At 45.3% G+C, this 23026-nt stretch overlaps 1 protein-coding gene across 32 annotated transcripts in view; it reads left to right on the top strand.

The window, feature by feature from the left end:
- The window catches only part of DLG2 (discs large MAGUK scaffold protein 2), a 901255-nt gene that overhangs the window by 606450 nt on the left and 271779 nt on the right, over positions 1–23026 (top strand). For 31 of the 32 annotated variants that reach the window (XM_083436205.1, XM_083436206.1, XM_083436199.1 and 28 more), the window contains 2 exons: positions 2291–2344; positions 20838–20888. In XM_083436205.1, coding sequence (XP_083292331.1) covers positions 2291–2344; positions 20838–20888 — 105 coding nt within the window. Of the gene's footprint in view, positions 1–2290; positions 2345–2796; positions 2816–20837; positions 20889–23026 lie in introns of those variants that run through there. The other variant, XM_083436201.1, reaches the window with a different exon arrangement.

Here is a 23026-nt window from a genome sequence, read left to right as displayed (position 1 = left end):
TGACGTTAACATATGAGAGTGCTGGAGGTGAAATAATTAAACAAGTTACCCAATCAGAACCCAGGGGGTGGAGTCAGAGGGACTATAAAACCAGCTCTGGGAGGGGCGAAGGGGGGAGTTCGTTGGGAGTTGGGTGGTTGGGTGGAGTGGGAGTGAATTGGGATAGGGTCTGTGGGTAGGTTGAGTTAGTGTAGCGGAATAAGCTGAGTCAGGAACAGTTAGGAGCTAGGAAGACAAGTAAATATCTAAGAGGTGGTTTAGTGAGGGAGAGCAAGTAGCGGAAGTTATAGGTCCGGATAGGCACCCTATGATTGTAATTGACCGATACCGTTTTGAAACCACACGCTTGTTAAACTGCAATAAATAAACAGAAGTTTATGTTCCAATTTAAACCTGACTGGATTCAGTATTGTACCAGGTAGGGCCTGGGTGGTGGCAGAGAGAAATAAAGTGGTGGTACAGGGATCAATAGACACTGAAACGTCCGGGGACCCTGTGTGATCGCCACAGCCACTGGAGGGTGCTCTTCTGCTCGGGTCTTGCTTGTAGGCTTCCCACAAGCAGCTGGTTGGCCACTGTGGTGACAGGATGCTGGAGCAGGTAGGCCACTGGCCTGGTCCAGCAAGCTTCTCTCATGTTCTTACAATACTGGGCTAGATGGAGAAGCAGACTGATAGGCAGGCATAAGGCAACCTCTCTGTTGTTCCTAAATACCTTACAGGCATTTTGAACTGTTATTCATGGCGGCCAAAGGGGACTATCTGCTTCTCGTCGCCACCACTCTGGTATATTAACAAAAAGAACATACACATGCTCTTTGTTTTTATGTCATCTATGATGTCTGCCTGTGGTCATTCATGCCCCTATTGTAGAAGCTGATATATCTGATGCTTGTCCAGAGGGCTAAGATACGTTTTGTACATAGGGAACTGGCATCAGAGAACAAAACACACGTACTTTGCACCTATTATGAATGGTACATTGCATGCAGATATAAATCAGTGGGGGGTTTTCTCCCCCTTTTTCTTTTTAGAATGCATGTGAGAAGGGTTCACACCCAAAGAGAGTTATTGTACAGACCTTTTAAAAAACATATTTATATATGAAAAGTCGCTGTTTATATTTGCATCTGCCATTCAGAGCTGACATGGATGAATAGCGGCGGTCAGGTTGTTTGCTTGCATTTGCAGTATTCGCTTTAGTTTTTATCCCCCACCCCCACCAGTCCTCCCCTCCTTTCCCAGAAAGCAAGCCAAAAGCTATTTGTCTCCCACTTTTTAAAAGACTGCTTGCACTAGTTTTGTCCCAGCGGTAGGGCTCCATCTATCTTATCAGGATTCCAATCTGTCACCGCAACTGTCAGCTGTCCTATCTGCAGGGTAGTAAAACATCCCAGCTGGAAGCATTTGCTTCGTATTAAATTGGAGAGAGGGAAAAGATCTGCCTGGAGGAAAGGGGGTCTTTAGTCAGGTTATGGGGGGTGGTGTGTAAGACGTTGGGTTAAAATAAAATGAAAACAAATGCTTATAGCACGGGTGAGGACCAGGGGCAGAAGGAAATGAGAGCGAAAAGGAGGGCAGCAGAGCGGAAGATGTAAATAAATACAATGAAAAAGGAAGGCTGCAGATAAGAGGGCATTGGAAACTGGACCTAGCAGATTTCCTAAGGTTGAGCTAAATGAGACAGCATGCGATTTGGGTGATGTGTAGCTTCATTGGGTCGTCTCCAACTAATGCATTCTGTCAGCGCAAGGATTTCTGTTTGTGCAGTTGAACTGTCCCCTTTCTTCCCATGTGTAACCCCACACCCAACCCCCCAAATCTGCTCTAGAGTTTTGAGGAAAACCCAGAACAGATCTCAGGGTTGGGCAGAGGGAAGAGGGAGAGGGAAAGTTATGTTGTGCAAGTGGAAGTCCTTGCGCTGATGGAACACGTTACTTGGGCCACATTGGACATTATCATCACCACCATCAAACTTATTGATTGCTTTTTTGTTACAGCAATAACCCAAAGCGATTTACAGCGATAAATAATACATATGTTAAAACCAGCATAAAAACAAAACAGTGAAAACCTTTGTTTGTTGTTTAATTATATTTCAGGAACTAAAATGTCGGGGCATTTTGAACTCTGTGCATGTATGAAATGAAAAAGTTATTGATTTGTTATGCCTTGCTTCCCCCCCCCTTGCTGGCTGTGATCCAGGCCACATTTTAAACCCTTTTGAAACACATTTTGCCTTGAATTATTAAGTATAATAAATTTAATTTCTTCTCCTTCTCCTCACACAGGCCAGCCCTGCCCCAATCATCGTCAACACAGATACTTTAGACACTATTCCCTACGTAAGTTGAAAAGATTTAATTGAATTTTCTCATTTCATTTCATTGATATTATTATTATTATTATTATTATTATTATTATTATTATTACAAGGATGAGATTCTCTAAATTTGTTAAGTTGCATGGGTACTTTGGCTCTTACTAGCTAATTTGTTTTGTTCTCTATGAAATAAGGATGAAGACCCTTTATTTTAAAGAAAGAGAAATGTTTTATGTTCAAATTGTTTCCCTTCTGCAAATTTAAAGTCTGTTACTAACTGGAGTGAGGGTCAGAGTTGCTTAATTTGGTTTGCGATTTTGGAATGCAGACTGGCTTGCTGTTTCTTATCCAGTGTGCTGATTGATGTGCTGGGACTTCCTTATTCTACCGCCTTCAATAGTCATAGAGAATCCTGGGAACTGTAGCTCTGTGAGGTCAGCACACATACACAAACACCTTGCAATCCAAAGGATTCTCCACGACTGTTGAAATGGTATGATACTGCTTTAACTGTATTGTGTGGGTGTGGCCTTAGTCCACAACACTAAGTGCTGATGGGTTTGCAGTTGTGTAAATGGCTGTCTGGGGCTGCAGGGGAAGAGAATGCTTGCAGGTTTCTTTTAACAGAACCCTCCCAGTCCTGTCACACAAAAATCCACTCCTGGTTTTCACTTCAAGCTTTCTTCATTTCAGCAGCCTAATTTAGCAGGCTGTTTTTATTGTCAATCAGGTGGGAGACAGAATCCTTGCTGATCTACTGCAAATCATTCAGTGATCTACCAGTAGACCCCAGCCTACCTTTTGTCCACCTCCACCATAAAAAAAAACCAGCTAAATTGCAGCTTTTTCTCCCTCTCTCAAGCAACTATTTCAACTTCTCTCCCCTCTTCCTTCAACTGCAAAATGGTGCCTTGTGAAAAATCTGTGTGTTTATACCATATGTCACAGGACTGTGATAAACCTGTGTGTCTATAACATTTGTCACAATGATTGCTGCTGAACGACTCAGAAGTGAACATGATACTGGCACAATGCCCCCACCTATGTTAGTTATGACGCGGGTGGCACTGTGGGTTAAACCACAGAGCCTAGGACTTGCTGATCAGAAGGTCAGCGGTTCGAATCCCCGAGACGGGGTGAGCTCCCGTTGCTCGGTCCCTGCTCCTGCCAACCTAGCAGTTCGAAAGCACGTCAAAGTGCAAGTAGATAAATAGGTACCGCTCCGGTAGGAAGGTAAACGGCGTTTCCGTGTGCTGCTCTGGTTCGCCAGAAGCGGCTTGGTCATGCTGGCCACATGACCCGGAAGCTGTACGCCGGCTCCCTTGGCCAATAAAGCGAGATGAGCGCCACAACCCCAGAGTCGGCCATGACTAGACCTAATGGTCAGGGGTCCCTTTACCTTTACCTTATGCTAGTTATGACAGAGAGAGATGGTCGATGAGGGCATTTAAGAATGTGGACAAAATTGTAATGACTAAAAGGTTAATTGTGGGGGAAGGAAGGAGCTGGGGTACCTTTTCCCCATCACCCACATCTCAGTGGTGGGCGGGGCCTGAGGCATAAATGGGTGGCAAAACAGACACGACACTTACCATTGTAGAGAAGGCTACATTCCAGCCAGGCAACAGTGTGTGATTTCTACTCACACTCTACATACAGGTCTGCATGCATGTCTCTCCATCCACCCCGCAGGCAGGCAAGGAACGTTATCATATTTCAGGGGCACATACCAGCCAGGCAAAAGCATTTGAGGAGAGTATGAGGCATGGCTGGCGAAGGGACATGACCTAGGTTGCAGATTCCCCAACCCCCAATTTAGGAGTTTGAGTTTCCTGGATAATGACAAATTAGAAGTGCCAAATACCAAATGCACGAGAGCATCTGTTGAAACACTGTGTGTTTTGCTTGGTGTTATATCTTACCCTGGACGCGGGTGGCGCTGTGGTCTAAACCACTGAGCCTTGGGCTTGCTGATCAAAAGGTCAGCAGTTTGAATCCCCGTGACAGGGTGAGCTCCTGTTGCTCGGTTCCAGCTCCTGCCATCCTAGCAGTTCGAAAGCACACCAAAAAGTGCAAGTAGATTAATAGGCACCACTCCAGTGGGATGGTAAACAGCGTTTCCATGCACTGCTCTGGTGTCAGTATTCCATTGCGCCAGAAGCAGCTTAGTCATGCTGGCCACATGAACTGGAAAAACTGTCTGTGGAGCGGACAAATGCCAGCTCCCTCGACCTATACAGCAAATGAGCGTATGTGACTGAACTTAACTGTCAGGGGTCCCTTTACCTTTACCTTTACCTGTATCTTACCCTAGAACAGCGGCTCGCTGGGTTGGGATTGCCCAGGACACGCGCTAAGAGGCAGCGGGCATTGGAGATGTAAGCAACTATCAGGCCTTGAGAAGTTGGTATCACTGGATCATGTTCCTAAGTTTTGTTGAATTAATTAAACTAAATAGTTAGAGTTGGGTTTGACTAAAGGTGCAATTAACAGAGACTGCTTTGAATCTTATTGTGTTTTTCTCTTCCTTGGTGGGTCGTGCAAACCCACTATTCTGAATATTGCTTTTTATAGGGTTAGGTAGAGGCACTGGGGATGACTTTGTGGAACCAAGGGACTGGTGGCCAGAAAAGTTTGAGAACCACTGTCCTAGAACAAATAATAAATTTAAATTATAAATGCGCACACCACAGTGAGTGGCAAGTTGTGCTCAATGGACCTGATGGGGATGTGAGGAGCCAATGGGGATATCAGTGGCAGACTTGATGTCTCAGATTTCAGTGCACTGCACCTGGTGCAACTGAACTGACCAGGCTCCCCTAAATCCGCCTTTGGGGATGTGGCAAATGAGGTCACGGGCCATGGCCAAATTGTTCTGGTTGTCTCCCCATCCTCTTCCCTTGCAAAGCTGCTAGCCTAGAAGTCTGTCTTCAATGAGCCTCTTGCAAGTGCAAATGGAATGTTTCAAACCTGTTTTAAAGGGACACCCTTGGCTGCCTTGTTGTGTCCATAAGGTAAACAGAAGCATTTACACAACCGCCCCTTAGTTTCCCATCTCCCAGAAGTTTTCACACTCCATGTGGAAGCGGGGAGGGAGCAGGAAGCAAAAAAATATATATGGTGGGGAGATCAGGTCTCAGCGCAGCCCTATTCTACACACGACAAGGCCAATATAAATAAATTGCAAGAAAGCAGAGAACTCCAAGGCCTTGGAGGGCATGGATGCAGAAGGGGAATTAACTACAGCACATCTCTGGAAAAAATGGCACGTATCAATCACTGCCCTGTGATGGATAAAAATGAGATGTCTGCTTTGACTAGTGCATTAGCTGCAAATGCCTTAAGGAGAAAGAGATGAAATGTTGGTCACAAACAAGCAGTGCACTCCGATCCGCTTGAGCTCTGAGCTGAAGCCAAGGAGGGGTCGGAGAAAAGCCCAGTAGCTGATAAAAGCCCAGCAGTGAAAGCTTTCCCCTGCTATGTTGAGTGGATACTAAATCAGGTTTGTAAACATCTTGATAAATTATCGCTGGTAAATTTGAAAGGACTGCTGCCATTGAGTATATATTTGGCTGGAGAAAAGGGGAATTAGAGTGGCTTATTCTGACAGTTAAAAATAGGAGGAAAAGAGGAGACTATTGTTCTCCTGCCCACTGGGACTGGATTCAAACAGAGGGAGCAGAGGTGAGTGAAGCCCTGTAGGAACTCTTCATGCTGAAGCCTTTTCAGGCCAGCGATGGCTTTCTGAAGGAAATCAGTCTGGCCTTAGGTTTCAGCTTGGTCTGGGATGGGCAAATCAGTCAGTTTTGGCTTCCCTCACCTACTCATTTTCAAATTTTAAGCTCAGTTCATCACATTTCCAGATCACAGAATCACAGAGTTGGAACGGACCACAAGGATCTTCTAGTCAACCTCCTGCAATGCAGGAATCATTGAGTTCAACAGCTTTTCCCTTTCTCCTCCCAATTGATGTTCCAATCATCTTCCAACTCACAGAGAATGAGCTTGAAAAGCGGGGAGCAACTTTGACTCTTAGCGGCTCCCTGCATGTTACAGAACCAGGGTTCTAATATATGTGGGACATGCCCTGATGGTTAGGAACCTCACCATTTTCAAAGGAACAAGAACAGCGGCAGAGCTTGCATGCTCACCCCGGGGTCCATTCTGAACTCTCCAACCATCCAGGAGATCACTTACAGAACTGATCCAGGAGATCAGTTACTATTAAGGCAGTCACTAGCAGTACCCGCTGACTCTATTAATCCGCTCTTGGCCAAACTTCCATTCTGACAACAATCATTTTATAAACCTTGAACCCATGACTCTGAGATGCTTGGTTTGCTTCTTATTTTATTTTTTAAGCCTCTTCAGAATGTGCATTTCTCTTAACATACACATTTTTGCATGCAATTTGCCCCAAATACACTTTTTTTTTTTTTTTGCAAACAATTTCTTCCAATATAATGTCCTTTGGGTGTTATTTTCACCAAAGTATGTACAGTCATGCAGATTTCCCCCATTATACTGTATATAATTTGTATGCTTCTTAATATACAGAACCCATGAGTATTTTACATGAAAATGTTTTTAAATATATACAGAAGAATAAAATACAAAAACATATCAATTACATATCAGTACAAGGGATATTAATCAAACTTGCAGATGGCAGAAAGTTGGAAGGAACAGTAACATGGAAGACAGAATCAAGATTCAAACACACACACATGTGTGTAAACACAGAGTTTTCATTTCATTAGGCTTTTAAAAACAAAACTAGTGAGGAGAACTGAACTTGAAAGTGGAAAAATGTGAAATGGAGAGGGACTGAAATTGACAGATTCACCAATCCCTACCTATGGCCTAAAATGTACTTTCTCCCTACTAACCTATCAATTCTTGGCAGTAAGGAAAGATTCCATATTGTTTGGGGAGCCTGCTTTTATAGCATATTTAGCGTGTTGGCTAATCCATCCCAACAGCTTTGCTATTCATGATGTGTGGGGAGATAAGAAAGTTTTGCCTCAGGCAGATTTTTAAGAAATGTTCAGATCCATTCCTCATTATTCAGTTGCATTATTCATATGAATAAATGATCATTTCAATTAAGATGCAATGGGTTGATAACATTCTTTTAATGCCTTCTTGCGATGAAAACTCCCAGTTTATACTTAGATGAAATTCTCTTTTTGTTCCTGCATTGGCATGGTGTTTATACCTGCCTCAAGCATCTGTAATTATGGATGCTAAAAACACACACACACGAAACTTCCTGTCAAAATTTAGCTTCTTATAGGGGAAAGTGCCATGCTTGACATTCTGCAAGGAGCCAATCTCTGGTAAAATGGCAAAATTGGGGGTTATGGGTGGGAAGGAGGTACCCTGAAATCCTGACATATATTCTGTTGAGGAAGGGTAATGTTGCCGCCTTCATGCTGCTTTCCAGTTTGTGGGGAGATGTTGCGAATTCTTACACTGGCTATCATAAAGCAGGTTTCTGAACATTTGGGATTTAAGTGAGTGTCAGACACTTGCATGCAGAACTAGATCAGTCTGATCCAGCAGGGCTCATCTTATGTTCTTAGCTGGCTGGACCACAAGACTCTGGCCATGCCCAAACGATGGGCTTCTCTTTCCAGGAGTGGAGGAGCTGAGCTTATCTTGTCCAGACTGATAGTTTCCCAACCTTGGATGCAAGAGAACTATGCCAGCCCCCTTCAACTTGGTGACTTCCAGATATTGTTGGACTGCAGTTCCCATCAACCCCAGCCATGAGGGGAGCTGGAGTCTAACAATATCTGGCAGGCACAAGATTGAGGAAAGGCTGCCCTAAGCCACCTTGAAAGCTCCAGCCCACGTGATCGTGTCTGGAAATGGAGGTGTTGGGGGATCAGGGAGGGCTTGAACTAGAACTCCCAGCATTGGGCTCCTGTATCAGCAATGCTCTGTTTATTCAGGAAGTCGCATAGCCAGAGTTTTGAACCTCATGGGTGCCATGGGGCTGCAGTACCAACCTTTCTAAACATTCAGTCATCTGACTCCAAGGACCAATCTTGACCCACCAGACCTCATGCAACTTTAACTTGCTCCTCAGAATACCAGAGTCCCGAGTTTCTGTCCCCATTGGCTGATAGCTGCATTGGACTTTGCCTGATTTGGGCAATGCATTTGCCTCTAGCTCCTCTGATCCTTCTGGGCAGCAATTTAACTTTGATCCTCCATAGCCTAGAACTTTGCTGCACGGAGCTTGGCTCTTTCTGAGTCTGACTGGGGCGGTTGTAGCAGTGGCTACCTACTAAATGACCAGGGACAGGGGATTAGATTGGCCTAAAGGTAAAGATACTCCTGTCTGTTAGGTCCAGTCGTGGACGACTCTGGGGCTGCGGCGCTCATCTCACTCTATAGCCCAAGGGAGCCGGCGTTTGTCCACAGACAGCTTCCAGGTCATGTGGCCAGCATGACTAGGCTGCTTCTGGCGAACCAGAGCAGCGCATGGGAACACTGTTTACCTTCCCGCCAGAGCGGTATTTATCTACTTGCACTTTGATGTGCTTTCAAGCTGCTAGGTTGGCAGGAGCAGGGACCAAGCAACGGGAGCTCACCCCGTCATGGGGATTTGAACCGCCGACCTTCTGATCGGCAAGCCCAAGAGGCTCAGTGGTTTAGACCACAGCTCCACCCGTGTCTTGGATTGGCCTACTATCACACTTTTAACAGCCATTTGATCTGCAGAAACCAAGATCTCTTTGTGGCATAGTAATGAGCATTATGCCTGTACATGCAGTTGCTGATAAAGGCAAAGGAATAGAGGATAGTAAAGGTACTGGCAAGGCCACTAATAATCACATGAGTCGGGAGGGAGTGGAAAAAATGGCATCAGGAATCTGGAAGCATTTTACTCTCTCAACCAGAGCAGCTCTTGTAACTCCTTCTTAGAGAACATGAACCACAAGAAAATGAAAATGCAAGTTTCAGTAAATGTTGATCAAGGATTCCTTATGCTTGTGGCAGAGGCCTTGATCTAATAGAGGCCTTCACTAACAGAAAAGGGGGGCATGTTCTCATCAATTCTCACTATTACCCCTCCCCACAAATGTCACCCCCACAACAGAGCGGAACTGGTTTCCTTTTGCTCCAGGGGGAACAGATGAAAAATGCCTTATCTCCTCTTCCACTGGATCAGAAAGCCCATTTGTGAATTAAAGGGCGTAGCTGGATTTAGGTCCAAATATTTTATCTGCTTAAATTTGTTATATTAAAAAGAAGAAGCCATTGCCATAAAACTTTATAAAATAAAAAATGGCTGCAGGAAAGGGTGATTTGAGGCCTGCCCTTCAGTGTTTCTACTCCAAACCATCCCCACCCCCACTGCTTTTAATTGTCTGCACACCCTTTTCTCTCCCTGCTCAAAATCTCAGCTTCTCTAAGAACCTTTTCAAAACCTTAACAAAAAGAAACCTTAACAAAACAACAACAACCCGATGGGCCAACGGTCCATGTGTTGCTATGTAAGTCTCTTCCTCCTTTTAAGCACTGATTCGAGTCTTTGGTACCCTACAAAGCTTCTTAGCTTTGCATCTCCTCTGGATCTTGGACATTTCAGAATAAGATGTGAGTGCGATGGTTTGAAGCCCTCAGTTTTAAAGTTGGCCGCTGTTTGACATTGAGTAGTGTCTGCAAACCTTTTTCAATATTGCACCGTCTGACCAATTGTGAATTTGTCCTTTCATTTGAAATGGCGAAAGGACAGGGCCCCTTTCATATGATCGGCAGTTCTTTATAGCGGAGGGTTGCTGCAAATCATAAAAGGACTAGTTAATTAGCCTCGTTTCTGGGTTCACTGACTTGAGAGGAGCTTTAGCTCGCTGAGAGTAAATTGTGGGAATACATTTGATGGGCAGCTTGAATGGCAGAAAATGAATTATCCTCTAGCAGTTAGTTCATAGTCAAAGGCTGCAATAGCCTGCATCATCTCCATGTTGTTGTTGCTCATATGAGTATTTATTTTGCACAGGATTCCATCATCTGCCCATGCTAAATGTAGCCTCCCTGCTTCCTATATTGTATTTTGCTCAGGAAACACAGGAGTTTCTCCCCAGTGTCTCAGTCCAGCTAGCAGAAGACCATGTGGTGTGCTTATACCCAGTGCTATTTTTCTAGAAAAATAGGTGCTGGAGCTCACAATGAATGCCTCCCTTGTTCTCTTAGAATAGCAATGGCACCTACCTAAGAGGTGCAGAGTTCCAGCTGGAAAAAAAGCCATTGTTACACCATTTGCTTGACTTGCCTCTGGCTAAGTGATGCAGATACCAGATTGGCCAGAGAACAGAAAATTGACCATTATGCCTCCACAAACGTTTGTGAATCCACATGTGTGAATCATAGAATCATAGAGTTGGAAGAGACCACAAGGGCCATCGAGTCCAAACCCCTGCCAAGCAGGAAACACCATCAGAGCACTCCTGACATATGGTTGTCAAGCCTCTGCTTAAAGACCTCCAAAGAAGGAGACTCCACCACACTCCTTGGCAGCAAATTCCACTGTCGAACAGCTCTTACTGTCAGGAAGTTCTTCCTAATGTTTAGGTGGAATCTTCTTTCTTGTAGTTTGGATCCATTGCTCTGTGTCCGCTTCTCTGGAGCCGCAGAAAACAACCTTTCTCCCTCCTCTATGTGACATCCTTTTATATATTTGAACATGGCTATCATATCACCCCTTAACCTCCTCTTCTCCAGGCTAAACATGCCCAGCTCCCTTAGCCGTTCCTCATAAGGCATCGTTTCCAGGCCTTTGACCATTTTGGTTGCCCTCCTCTGGACACGTTCCAGTTTGTCAGTGTCCTTCTTGAACTGTGGTGCCCAGAACTGGACACGGTACTCCAGGTGAGGTCTGACCAGAGCAGAATACAGTGGCACTATTACTTCCCTTGATCTAGATGCTATACTCCTATTGCATGGGGACAGGAAATAACGTGGCTTTGAGATTAGGGGCATATTACTAAAAAATGCTTGACATTCTCTTTCGGAGGGCTATGGCCTGGTGAAAGAGCACCCATTGGCCTGATCCGTTCACCCCCCAATTAAAATATGCGTACATCAGATGACTTATATAGATTTTTGCCTCTGCATTGGCCAAGCCTGGATTGCAGTTTAGATTCTCCTCTCTCTCTGGCCGTATTTTGCATTATAGAGGGATTCATTGACCACAGTGCATCGAGCTAATGAAAAACACCTGGCATCTGGCTCGAATTGTAATCTGCACTCCATCAAACAAGGCACGTCTGTCGTCTCACAACCAGCTAGGAGAAACGAATCTCTCTGTGGGTAGTGCAAATTAACTTTGTCTCATGAATACTTGATCCGATAATTTTCTACAGAAGATTGACTTGATTGGAAGGTAAACGTGATCCCAGACCGCTTCCATAAGGTAGTTTTTATGCTTTGTGGAGACAGCGGAGAATGTTAAACCCGGAATGAAATGCAATTGTTTGTTTTCACCCTACTTTAATATACTCCACCTGATAATGAAGGATTAATGGCTAGAAATCTGTATGTGGCCTCACGGCAAAGCCTTGAACTCTGCAGTTTTCTGCCAGCAACAGTCATCAACACGCTCTTGAGCTGGGGGTGAATGGGGCACTGCCCACACCAACTTGAGTCTGCCTGCAGCCAGCCCCAGCTTATCTATCTTATTACTTAACATCAAGTCCAGGATGTGGGAACTGGCTGTCAGCTGCCACCGCCTTAGCTTCGCTGTTGCCATTCTGGACCACTGCAGGGAAGAGGATGGAGGCAAACTAGAATTAGGTTTAGCTCCAGCTCCAGTCAGCCTCCCTGCCTGCCACTCTGCCAGTCCCAATAGGCAGCAGCCATCACGAGCTGCGGCCACTCTTTCACCTCCTTTCACGGAAAAAGTATATTTTCATAATACTGTTCATAGAGCCTTTCACGGAGGTATGCAAGGTGGTTGTTGCTTTTTTTAAAAAAATATTATCTTGCAATAAAATCTGCAAATAAAGAAAACAGCACCAGTACTTTAAAACCAGCAGATACAATGATGCACCAGAAGCTTAGTTTTATTTCAGAAATATACATCCCTCAGTCATAATGGCAGCAGCTGAAAAGCAACTAAAACTTAAAGTTGCCTAAAGGTAAAGGTAAAGGGACCCCTGACCATCAGGTCCAGTCGTGGCCGACTCTGGGGTTGCGCCACTCATCTCGCTTTATTGGCCGAGGGAGCCGGCATACAGCTTCCGGGTCATGTGGCCAGCATGACTAAGCTGCTTCTGGCGAACCAGAGCAGCGCACGGAAACGCCGTTTACCTTCCCGCCGCAGCAGTACCTATTTATCTACTTGCACTTTGACGTGCTTTCAAACTGCTAGGTTGACAGGAGCAGGGACCGAACAATGGGAGCTCACCCCATCACAGGGATTCGAACCGCTGACCTTCTGATCAGCAAGTCCTAGGCTCTGTGGTTTAACCCACAGCGCCACCTGCGTCCCTTAAAGTTGCCTAGGTGCATTTAAAGAATACACATCTTTGCCAGGCACTGAGAATACAAAAAATGGAAGCACTGAGTGAGCCTCGCTAGAGGAAAGCATCACACAAGTGGGGTGCCACCACCAGAAAGGTCATCTCTCTGGGCACAAGTCATTATCTAAAGAAATGGCGGACCAAAATTCCTCTTCATGTTTTCAGCTGCCTAGCAAAAATAAGACAAAATGTTTTTGATTGCTTTTGTGGGACAGGTGGGAAGACAGCAGAAATTTCCCTGAAATATCTGGGTTCACCATTTGACTGCACCATTTGGTGTAGGTGGCGCTGTGGGTTACACCACAGCGCCTAGGACTTGCTGATCAGAAGGTTGACGGTTCAAATCCCCACAATGGGGTGAGCTCCCGTTGCTCGGTCCCGGCTCCTGCCAACCTAGCAGTTCAAAAGCACATCAAGGTGCAAGTAGGTAAATAGGTACCGTTCCAGCGGGAAGGTAAATGGTGTTTCCGTGCGCTGCTCTGGTTTGCCAGTCATGCTGGCCACATGACCCAGAACGTTGGCTCCCAGAACGTCGGCTCCCTCAGCCAATAAAGGGAGATGAGCGCCCGAAACGGCCTCGGTGCAGTATATCTGAAGGAGTGTCTCCACCCCCATCATTCTGCCCGGACACTGAGGTCCAGCGCCGAGGGCCTTCTGGCGGTTCCCTCACTGCAAGAAGCCAAGTTACAGGGAACCAGGCAGAGGACCTTCTCGGTAGTGGCACCCGCCCTGTGGAACGCCCTCCCACCAGATGTCAAAAAGAACAACAACTACCAGACTTTTAGTTGTTTGGGAGCTGGGAAGTTTGGAATGCGGAAGGCCACAGAAGGTTTGATCTCTGGCTACTCCAGGTAGGGCTGGAATGGTTCCCTGCCTGAAACCCAACACAGCCTCTGCCGATCGGTGTAGACAATACTGAGCTAGGTGGACCAATGGTTTGGCTCATTATAATGCAGCTTCTAATGTCCCATCAGCTGGAACCTTCTATCCTCCCCTGCAGCAATGTTGTTGTTGTTATTATTATTATTTAAAATACTGCCTCTAGCTCTGTCCACAGCAAAGAGATGCCTTGGTACTCCCATTGGTCTTAGCTCCCAGGGGGCTCTAACGTGGTTATTTCTAAATCTCAGCCCATACCTATGGTTAGATCTCATGTTCATTTGAAGACCAGTTTGGATAATCATCATACACCTCCCCCCCCCACCCCAGATGGTTTCCTAAAAGAAATTCCTTCTGCTATTCTTTCCTCGCTCGTTTTTGCTGCATTAATAATAACGCAAAGGAAACCTGACTCTACGCAGTGAAGCAAAGAAAAGCCTTACGGAGTGGCGTTTGTTAGCTAGAGATCTAGGTTGGACTTTCCACCTGCCACAATGATCTAAAATAAACACAGTGGTCCTGGAACAGGCAGAAGGGTTGTCTTAGGCTGGAGAAGACAGTAAAATGGTAAAATGGTACTGGAAAAGACAGTAAAAAAATATGGTAATGTAGATTACCATAAGGCAAGAAAGCAAGGTAACCTCAGAATACTTGCGTACTGCTTAATATTCATGCTTTAAGAGTTTACAAAACCAGAAGGTTGTTGTACGAATGTTCTGGTTTGTTTTTTTTTTTTAAAAAATGTTTAACAATTTGTACTGTGCTTTGCAAATTGAGGCAGGTGAAAAGAGCAAATATTAGGCATCTCAGTAGGAGGAAATGAGAACAGCATGTTGCTGAATACATTTGTGTACCTTTCCTTTCCTCGCTATGATTTATTTGTTTTTCTTGGTCGCTTAGATGGAAGCAGCAATTCTTAATGGAGGCTTTTGGATCTTTTCTTTTCTTTAAAAAAGAGAGATTGATTCATTCCTGTTGGATAAAAATCTAAGCTGGATATTAAAGTGGTTGGCTTAGGTCCAAAGGACTCCATGGTGTGATTTGTGCACAAATGAGGTTTGTAAGCTGCGGCCCTTCTGAAAGGACCCCCCCCCCCAACACATACAAGACCCTGCAAATGTGTGGGGAACTTCAAGAGATGAACTGTGGCTTGTTCTTGAGGGGCAAATTACCTGTGGCAGAGACATATCCATATGTCAATTCATTTCTGGTCTGAATTCAAGGTTTTAGAAATTGCATGGAAATCCCTGAATGACCTAGGAGCTAAATACAGTCATACCTCGGAAGTTGAACAGAATCCGTTCTGGAAGTCCGTTCAACTTCCAAAGCCAAAGCACTGCTGCAGCCAATCAGAAGCCGCAGAAGCCCTGTGAGACATTCAGCTTCCAAAAGAACATTCAAAAACTGGAACACTCACTTCCGGTTTTTTAATTGTTTGGGAGCTGGAACGCTCAACTCCCAAGGTGTTTGGGAGCTGAGATATGACTGTACTTGGGGAGGAGCTCTCTCCTTGTATGTGGCTGCCTATGAATTGAGGACCTTTAGAGAGGCCCTCCTTAATATTCCTCTGCCAGGAACTACATGGTTGGCCGTGACACACAACCAGGCCTTTTTTGCGGTGGCACCCTGACTCTAGAACCCTGTTCCCTTTGAAATCCTATTGGCTCCAGCACTGCTGGCCTTTATACACCAGATGAAAACCTGTTGGTTCAGGCTGTTGGGCAGTAATGCTGCTGTTCTGGTACTTCCGTTGAGTGCTTTGGCTGGATTGTAGCATGGTTTTAAATTGAGAGATGCTCTTTCACAAACTTCATTGCAAATCGCTTCCGAGATTGTGGGATGTAAAGCAGTATATAAATAGAGTAAGTAATAAAGGAACTGAGACACTGCTGAGTTCCTAAATCAGGTGGCAGGAAACTCTTTTTTTTACCCCAAAAGCCACATTCCTGGGGCTGGCACACCAGTGGTTAGAAGGGCCAGAGGGGGGAAGTGGATGGAGCTCCAGGCGTAACTCTTGCTTTTGCCCAGTAAGACTGCATTCCAGCCACACAAAATCCAGTGATTTCCATACCCCCAACACCTGCTTATCTCTGCATCCTCAATCTAGGCAACCAAGAAGGTTACATTCCAGCCAGGAAAAAGCACTTGGGGAGGGTGCAGTACAGAGCTGGCAAGGGGTGTGGCAGGGGGAGGAGCGGTGACCTAAGGAAAGTCCTGGGGGCCAGATAGAGAAGGCAAGAGGGGTGGGTTCAGTTGGCCTCTAGGTTCCTTGTGCTTGTCCTATAAAGAGTGGGGAAATCCTAAATGGCAGGGAGATATATTTAATGGTGGGCATCTAAAGCTACAACTAACTTCCACCGAGATTTTAAAAAACAAAAACTGGAAATAAGCAGAAACGAGGAAGATCTCGATAACAAGTGCCTTTCTTGGGAGCTCCCTATAGCTGAAAATGTTGCCTTTCCAAAGCATAGGGTGGTATTCACCTAAGTCCTACTCAGAGTAGACTCATTGAAATTAATGAGCCTAAGTTGTTGTTGTTGTTGTTTAGTTGTTTAGTCATGTCCGACTCTTCGTGACCCCATGGACCAGAGCATGCCAGGCACTCCTGTCTTCCACTGCCTCCCACAGTTTGGTCAAACACATGCTGGTAGCTTCGAGAACACTGTCCAACCATCTCATCCTCTGTCATCCCCTTCTCCTTGTGCCCTCCATCTTTCCCAACATCAGGGTCATTTCCAGGGAGTCTTCTCTTCTCATGAGATGGCCAGAGTATTAGAGCCTCAGCTTCAGGATCTGTCCTTCCAGTGAGCACTCAGCGCTGATTTCATTAAGATTGGATAGGTTAGATCTTCTTGCAGTCCATGGGACTCTCAAGAGTCTCCTCCAGCACCATAATTCAAAAGAGCCTAAGTTAGCCATATCTATTAACTTCAGTGTGTCTACTCCAAATAGGACTGGCACTGAATACTACCCATAGGGTGGGTTCCATAGTGCTAACTTAAAGAGATTTAGCATTGTATACTTGTTTCGCTGGTGAAATGTTTTGCACAAGTGAGATGCTGTTGCACCAAACAATGCATAATAAGCAGGTTGCTAGTAACTGTGTTGCACAGTAGACTGTGCAATCTATTGCAGGGCTCGTTTCCCACAGTGCAACTGTTGTATTGGATTTCTCCGCTGCGCAATGTTAACATTCACCTGTCTGCTAGCTCAAGAGCCCTTGCGCTAAGCAGACAGAGAATGTTGGATACAGCCCATAGTTATTTTCAGATGAAGTTGGCAAGATGCCACTGTATTCTGCTCTGGTCAGACCTCACCTGGAGTACTGTGTCCAGTTCTGGGCACCACAGTTCAAGAAGGACACTGACAAACTGGAACGTGTCCAGAGGAGGGCAACCAAAATGGTCAAAGGCCTGGAAACGATGCCTTATGAGGAACGGCTAAGGGAGCTGGGCATGTTTAGCCTGGAGAAGAGGAGGTTAAGGGGTGATATGATAGCCATGTTCAAATATATAAAAGGATGTCACATAGAGGAGGGAGAAAGGTTGTTTTCTGCTGCTCCAGAGAAGCGGACACGGAGCAATGGATCCAAACTACAAGAAAGAAGATTCCACCTAAACATTAGGAAGAACTTCCTGACAGTAAGAGCTGTTTGACAGTGGAATTTGCTGCCAAGGAGTGTGGTGGAGTCTCCTTCTTTGGAGGTCTTTAAGCAGAGGCTTGACAACCATATGTCAGGAGTGCTCTGATGGTGTTTCCTGCTTGGCAGGGGGTTGGACTCGATGGCCCTTGTGGTCTCTTCCAACTCTATGATTCTATGATTCTATATGAGTCACACCGCGCTATGCAAATTCTGAGTCAGCAAAGGGTACCCCAGTTTGGGGAAGGGTCCCATATTGTAATCTCCTCTATGCAGAAGAAGAGAGGCAAGAGCTCCAAGGGGAACTAGCTAAACTTGTGCTGTTCCCATGTGTCATTAGTTTTAATGCTTCACTGCTGTGCCAAAGTGAGCATTTCCCCACATATCTACTCAGTGTGGGCCACCATCCTTAAGCTGCTTATCTCAAAGTAGTTCCTCCCAACTTGTGTTGTGCTGTGATAGTATGGTTTGGCAGCTGGTACCTCGAGTTAAGAACTTAATTCATTTTGGAGGTCCGTTATTAACCTGAAACTGTTTTAACCTGAAGCACCACTTTAGCTAATGGGGCCTCCCAATGCCGCCGCACGATGTCTGTTCTCATCCTGAAGCAAAGTTCTTAACCCGAGGTACTATTTCTGGGTTAGTGGAGTCTGTAACTTGAAGTGTTTAGCATGGAGAAGAGGAGGTTAAGGGGTGATATGATAGCCATGTTCAAATATATAAAAGGATGTCATATAGAGGAGGGGAAAAGGTTGTTTTCTGCTGCTCCAGAGAAGCGGACACGGAGCAATGGATCCAAACTACAAGAAAGAAGATTCCGCCTAAACATTAGGAAGAACTTCCTGACAGTAAGAGCTGTTCGACAGTGGAATTTGCTGCCAAGGAGTGTGGTGGAGTCTCCTTCTTTGGAGGTCTTTAAGCAGAGGTTTGACAACTATATGTCAGGAGTGCTCTGATGGTGTTTCCTGCTTGGCAGGGGGTTGGACTCGATGGCCCTTGTGGTCTCTTCTAACTCTATGATTCTATGATTCTATGTGTCTGTAACCTGAAGCGTCTGTAACCCGAGGTACCACTGTATTGCTTTTTGCAAACTGTTAGGAAAGGAAGTATAGGCATGTTTCATTTACTTAGCCCTATGAAAGGCCGGGGAGCTACTTGCAGGGAGCTGAGGATGGTTTTGGTTGCCGTGATAGTAAGAATGAAGCTAACTGGCTTGAGATATCTTTGGAAAGGTTGGAAATGATTTCATGACATAGTAAAAGATGCTTTGAGAAAAGAGGGCATGTGTTTCTTTCTTTTTAAATGAGAACCAGTATGTGTAGCATGCTAATGGTAAGGCCTCTCCTCCTCCCAGAGGGGAGGGGTTGTGAATGGGAGCAGCTTTCCTCAGGGGCAGGGAGGCGTATTCAGCTCCTTGCTCCTGATTGCTTCTGCTGCCATGGTCAAGCCTTCCAACCAACCAATAGGGCCGGCTGGTGGGCAGGGCTAGCCACATTTAAACAGCCGTGGCAGCGCTCAGCTCCCAGTCTGTTCCTGCTTTCTTCAGATCTCCCGCCCTCCCTCCCTCTTAGGTCAGCTTCATTTGTGTATTGACCTTGCTATGGACTTCGGTTGGTTGCCTTAGTTGCCCAAGGGGCCTAAAGGTAAAGGTAAAGGTACCCCTGCCCGTACGGGCCAGTCTTGACAGACTCTAGGGTTGTGCGCCCATCTCACTCAAAGAGGCCGAGGGCCAGCGCTGTCCGGAGACACTTCCGGGTCACGTGGCCAGCGTGACATCGCTGCTCTGGCAAGCCAGAGCCGCACATGGAAACGCTGTTTACCTTCCCGCTAGTAAGCGGTCCCTATTTATCTACTTGCACCCGAGAGTGCTTTCGAACTGCTAGGTTGGCGGGAGCAGGGACCGAGCACCGGGAGCTCACCCCGTCGCGGGGATTCGAACCGCCGACCTTTCGATCGGCAAGCCCTAGACACTGAGGCTTTTACCCACAGCGCCACCCGCATCCCCCCGCCCAAGGGGCCTAGTAGGACTTTTTTTATCCATTTGGCCAATTGGCACCAGCCTCTTGGTTTTTTCGCCTACCTCGTAGCAATTCATCACAGCTTTCTGGTGTGGGCGGTTAGGCATTGGAATATGTGTGCTGTGTTGGAGGATTGGGTATGGGCCATCATCTACCCCTCCTCTTTTGGGTATTCCATTAAAGGAATCCGGCAGTCATGGATCCTGTCCAATGCCTTGCTGGTGGCTAGGGCCATGGCACGACCCTGGTGACGTCATGGGGGAGCTTCCAGTTGTATTTGCATCAACAAGCTCCTCCCATTGGTTGTTAACCCTGATATGACTCCCGGCTGAGCAGGGTGGAGTCTTGTATTGCTGTTTCATCCAATGCCTAAGCCAACACTACTCACATGCTGTAACCAATAAACGTTGTGGCCTAATTTTGCCCATTACCCTAAAATAATGTGTCTTTGTATTATACTCCTGTGCGGGTGGCAGGTCCTCAACTCACAATGGGTTGTTTCTAAGTACCACTCAGAGCAAATCCATTGAAATGAATGGCTCTCCACTTGGTCATGCTGACTGGTTTCAGTGGGCCTCTTACTCTGTGCAGAACGTAGTTGGATACAATGTTGTAAAGGTTCATCATTGTTTCACCCGATGTGTATATCTTTAAGGGGCCAGAGCAAGGGCCAGAGCAAAATAACGAGATCCAGCTTTACAGCTGTGAAACATAGCAGGTGCTGCTGAGTTGCATTGATTAAGCTGTGTCAGGAATTGGGTGTAGTATATAAGGAGCAGCACCTAGCTCTGCCATTACCCTGGGGGATGGGTTGGTGGTTGGGTCGTGTTTGTTTGTTAATGTATTTGGTGTAAAAGGAGTTTTTGTTTTTGCAATTAAAACCTTGTTTAAGTACTTTTTGAGTCCCTTTTTAATGCATGGTCTCCCCAGCAAGCTCTCTGCAGCGCTACCATACTGCAAATAGCCAACAACAATGTTGTAAATGGTGCATTTTTTTTCAAAGCAGTTGGTGGTGTGGGGGAAAATAAATAAAGCGGATCTAAATTAAAATGAAGCTCAAAATATTTCCTTGAAGACATTGTTCAAAAGAATCTGGTAACTTATTTCTCCTCCCACCACATGCGGGGGGGGGGGGTAATCTGGAGACCCCTGCAAAACTCTTCTTTTCCTATGTGTTAGAGCGACAGAATATTGCAAGTCTTTGCCAGTCAGCTCTTAAATGGGGCACTTTTTTTTCCTTGGCATACTACTATTCAGTTCTTTCCATGCATGGCATTCCACATTTATTCCAGTTGAAGAAGTATTAACGACTTTTTTCATTTGGAAACACTGTGTTTCATCACAGCTGAAAGAACACTTGTCCCTGTATAAAAGCAGGGATTTCCTTCCTTATCTCCCACAGGTATTAATAGATTTCTCTCTTATATCATCATTATTTTCTAGGTCAATGGAACAGAGATTGAATATGAATTTGAAGAAATTACATTGGAAAGGGTAAGTGAATTGTTCTTCGCACTTCAGAGGCCAGATGACTTTGTTAGCAACACAAATAAAGCAATTAATTGTGATATAATCCTTCATTTTCAATTTAAGCATTTGGAGTGGAATTCCCTTTACATATTTATATGAAAATCCCATTCATCATGACTGCTGATGGAGCTTAAGTCCTGAAAATCTTGCTAGGCTGTTAGAACTTCTATTATGTTGCAGATTTTTGCAGAATTCTTTTAGAAGTATAAAAGAACAAAACTTGACAACTCATATTGTAGTCTTAAGTATTATGAAATGTTTCTTCACATAGTTTCTGCTTTATATTTTATTCCCAGTATGTTTATTTATAAAACTTGAATATGTTTCATTGTTATCCTGGTTTGGGGCAAATACTATCTCCCAAAGCTTCTCATATCAGTCAATATACTGCTGGTGGCAAAAGCTGCACATAAGCCTTCCCCAACATGGTTTCTTCCAGTTATCATTTGACTCCAACTCCCACTATCCCTGACCACTGACCATGCTGGCTAGGGCTGATGGGATATGTAGTCCAACAACAACTGGAGAACACCAGCTTGGGGAATGCTGCAGTACATAAACACTCTGGCTTACAAACTGAAAAGACAGAAGGCGTGCAAAGGGGAGCGGTGGGGAAAGGGAGAGAAGGAGATCAGATTGATGGTAAGAGAAGTAAGTGATTAATTGTATACAAGTATGGCTGCCTGATTGGGACAAGGCTGATCTTCCCTTCCATGTCTCCTTTCTTGGGTACAATGGATACAAGGACCTGGTGACATTTAAGCCCTATTCATGCATTACTCTTGTTTAGGAAATAGCTGTGATGGCAATGGAGCTAGGCCATGCTTTAGGGTCTTTTACCTGCAATAACCACATGATGAGCACAATTGTCTGTAGACATTTGAATGTGTGGCAGGCTGTAGACATTTGAATGTGGTGGAGTCTCCTTCTTTGGAGGTCTTTAAGCAGAGGCTTGACAACCATATGTCAGGAGTGCTCTGATGGTGTTTCCTGCTTGGCAGGGGGTTGGACTCGATGGCCCTTGTGGTCTCTTCCAACTCTATGATTCTATGAATGTAGACATTTGAATTGAATGGCTGTAGACATTTGAATTGTCTGTAGACATTTGAATGTGTGTCAGAGTCCCGACACTTCAGAGTCTTTTTCAGTGGCAATAGTGCAGTCTGTGCTGTTTTCCACCTTCTAGATGTTCTTCTGTTTTGTAGGCAAATTAACGGAGGAGGAAGCTATGAATGACTGCCACCTGCAGTGTTGCACCTGAATGTCATGAGGAATGGTTGAGGGAGCTGTATATATATAGCCTGGAAAAGAGGAGACTGAGAGGAGATAGGATAGCCATCTAGAAATATCTAAAGGGCTGCCACATGGAGGATGGAGCAAGCTTGTTTTCCCCTGCTCCGGAGGCTAGTACCCAACCAATGGATTCAGATTACAAGAAAGGAGAAGAACTTTCTGACAGCAGTTTGACAGTAGACTCCCTTGGGAGGTGGTGGACTCTCCTTCCTTGGAGGTTTTTAAGCAGAGATTGGATGGCCACCTGTCATGTATGATCTTGTTGAGATTCCTGCATTGCTGGGGGTTTGACTAGATGACCCTTGGGGTCCTTCCACATCTACAATTTATGATTCTATGCCACTGCTTGGCTTCCATCACATTCCCATGATAGAGAAGCAAGCAATCTGCCTGCTCGGTGATGGCAACAGTGTCTCAGCAGCAGTCCTCAAAGCCAGGCACCTCAACTCACCATTGCACTTCCCTTTCATGGCAACATAGAGCAACCGCACCACATATTCCCTTTTCTTCATTGTAAGGGGTGATTTAAAACATGAGTGTAATCAATAAAATAAAGGGAGGAATGCACAGGTTTGAATACCTTGACCCCAGAAGACTCTGGACACTCAGTTCAGAACTAAAATAGATGGTTTTCTTACAATAATACAGGATTGACCATCAAGTTGCCACATTATTTTTGTTCTGTATGCTGAAGAAAGCTTCTTCAAAGAGAACCATTTAGGAAAGCAAAACTATACCTAAAGAGTTTTGTTGCTGCTATTGTCCAAGTTGTATGAAGCGCCTACCTTTGAGAGAGAATGTGTGTAAAG

This window comes from Podarcis tiliguerta (assembly GCF_965153285.1).
Source record: "Podarcis tiliguerta genome assembly, chromosome: 4".
NCBI classification, from domain to species: Eukaryota; Metazoa; Chordata; class Lepidosauria; order Squamata; family Lacertidae; genus Podarcis; species Podarcis tiliguerta.
The sequence above is the reverse complement of the archived record's forward strand: the minus strand, read 5'-3'. Positions and strand labels throughout refer to the sequence as shown.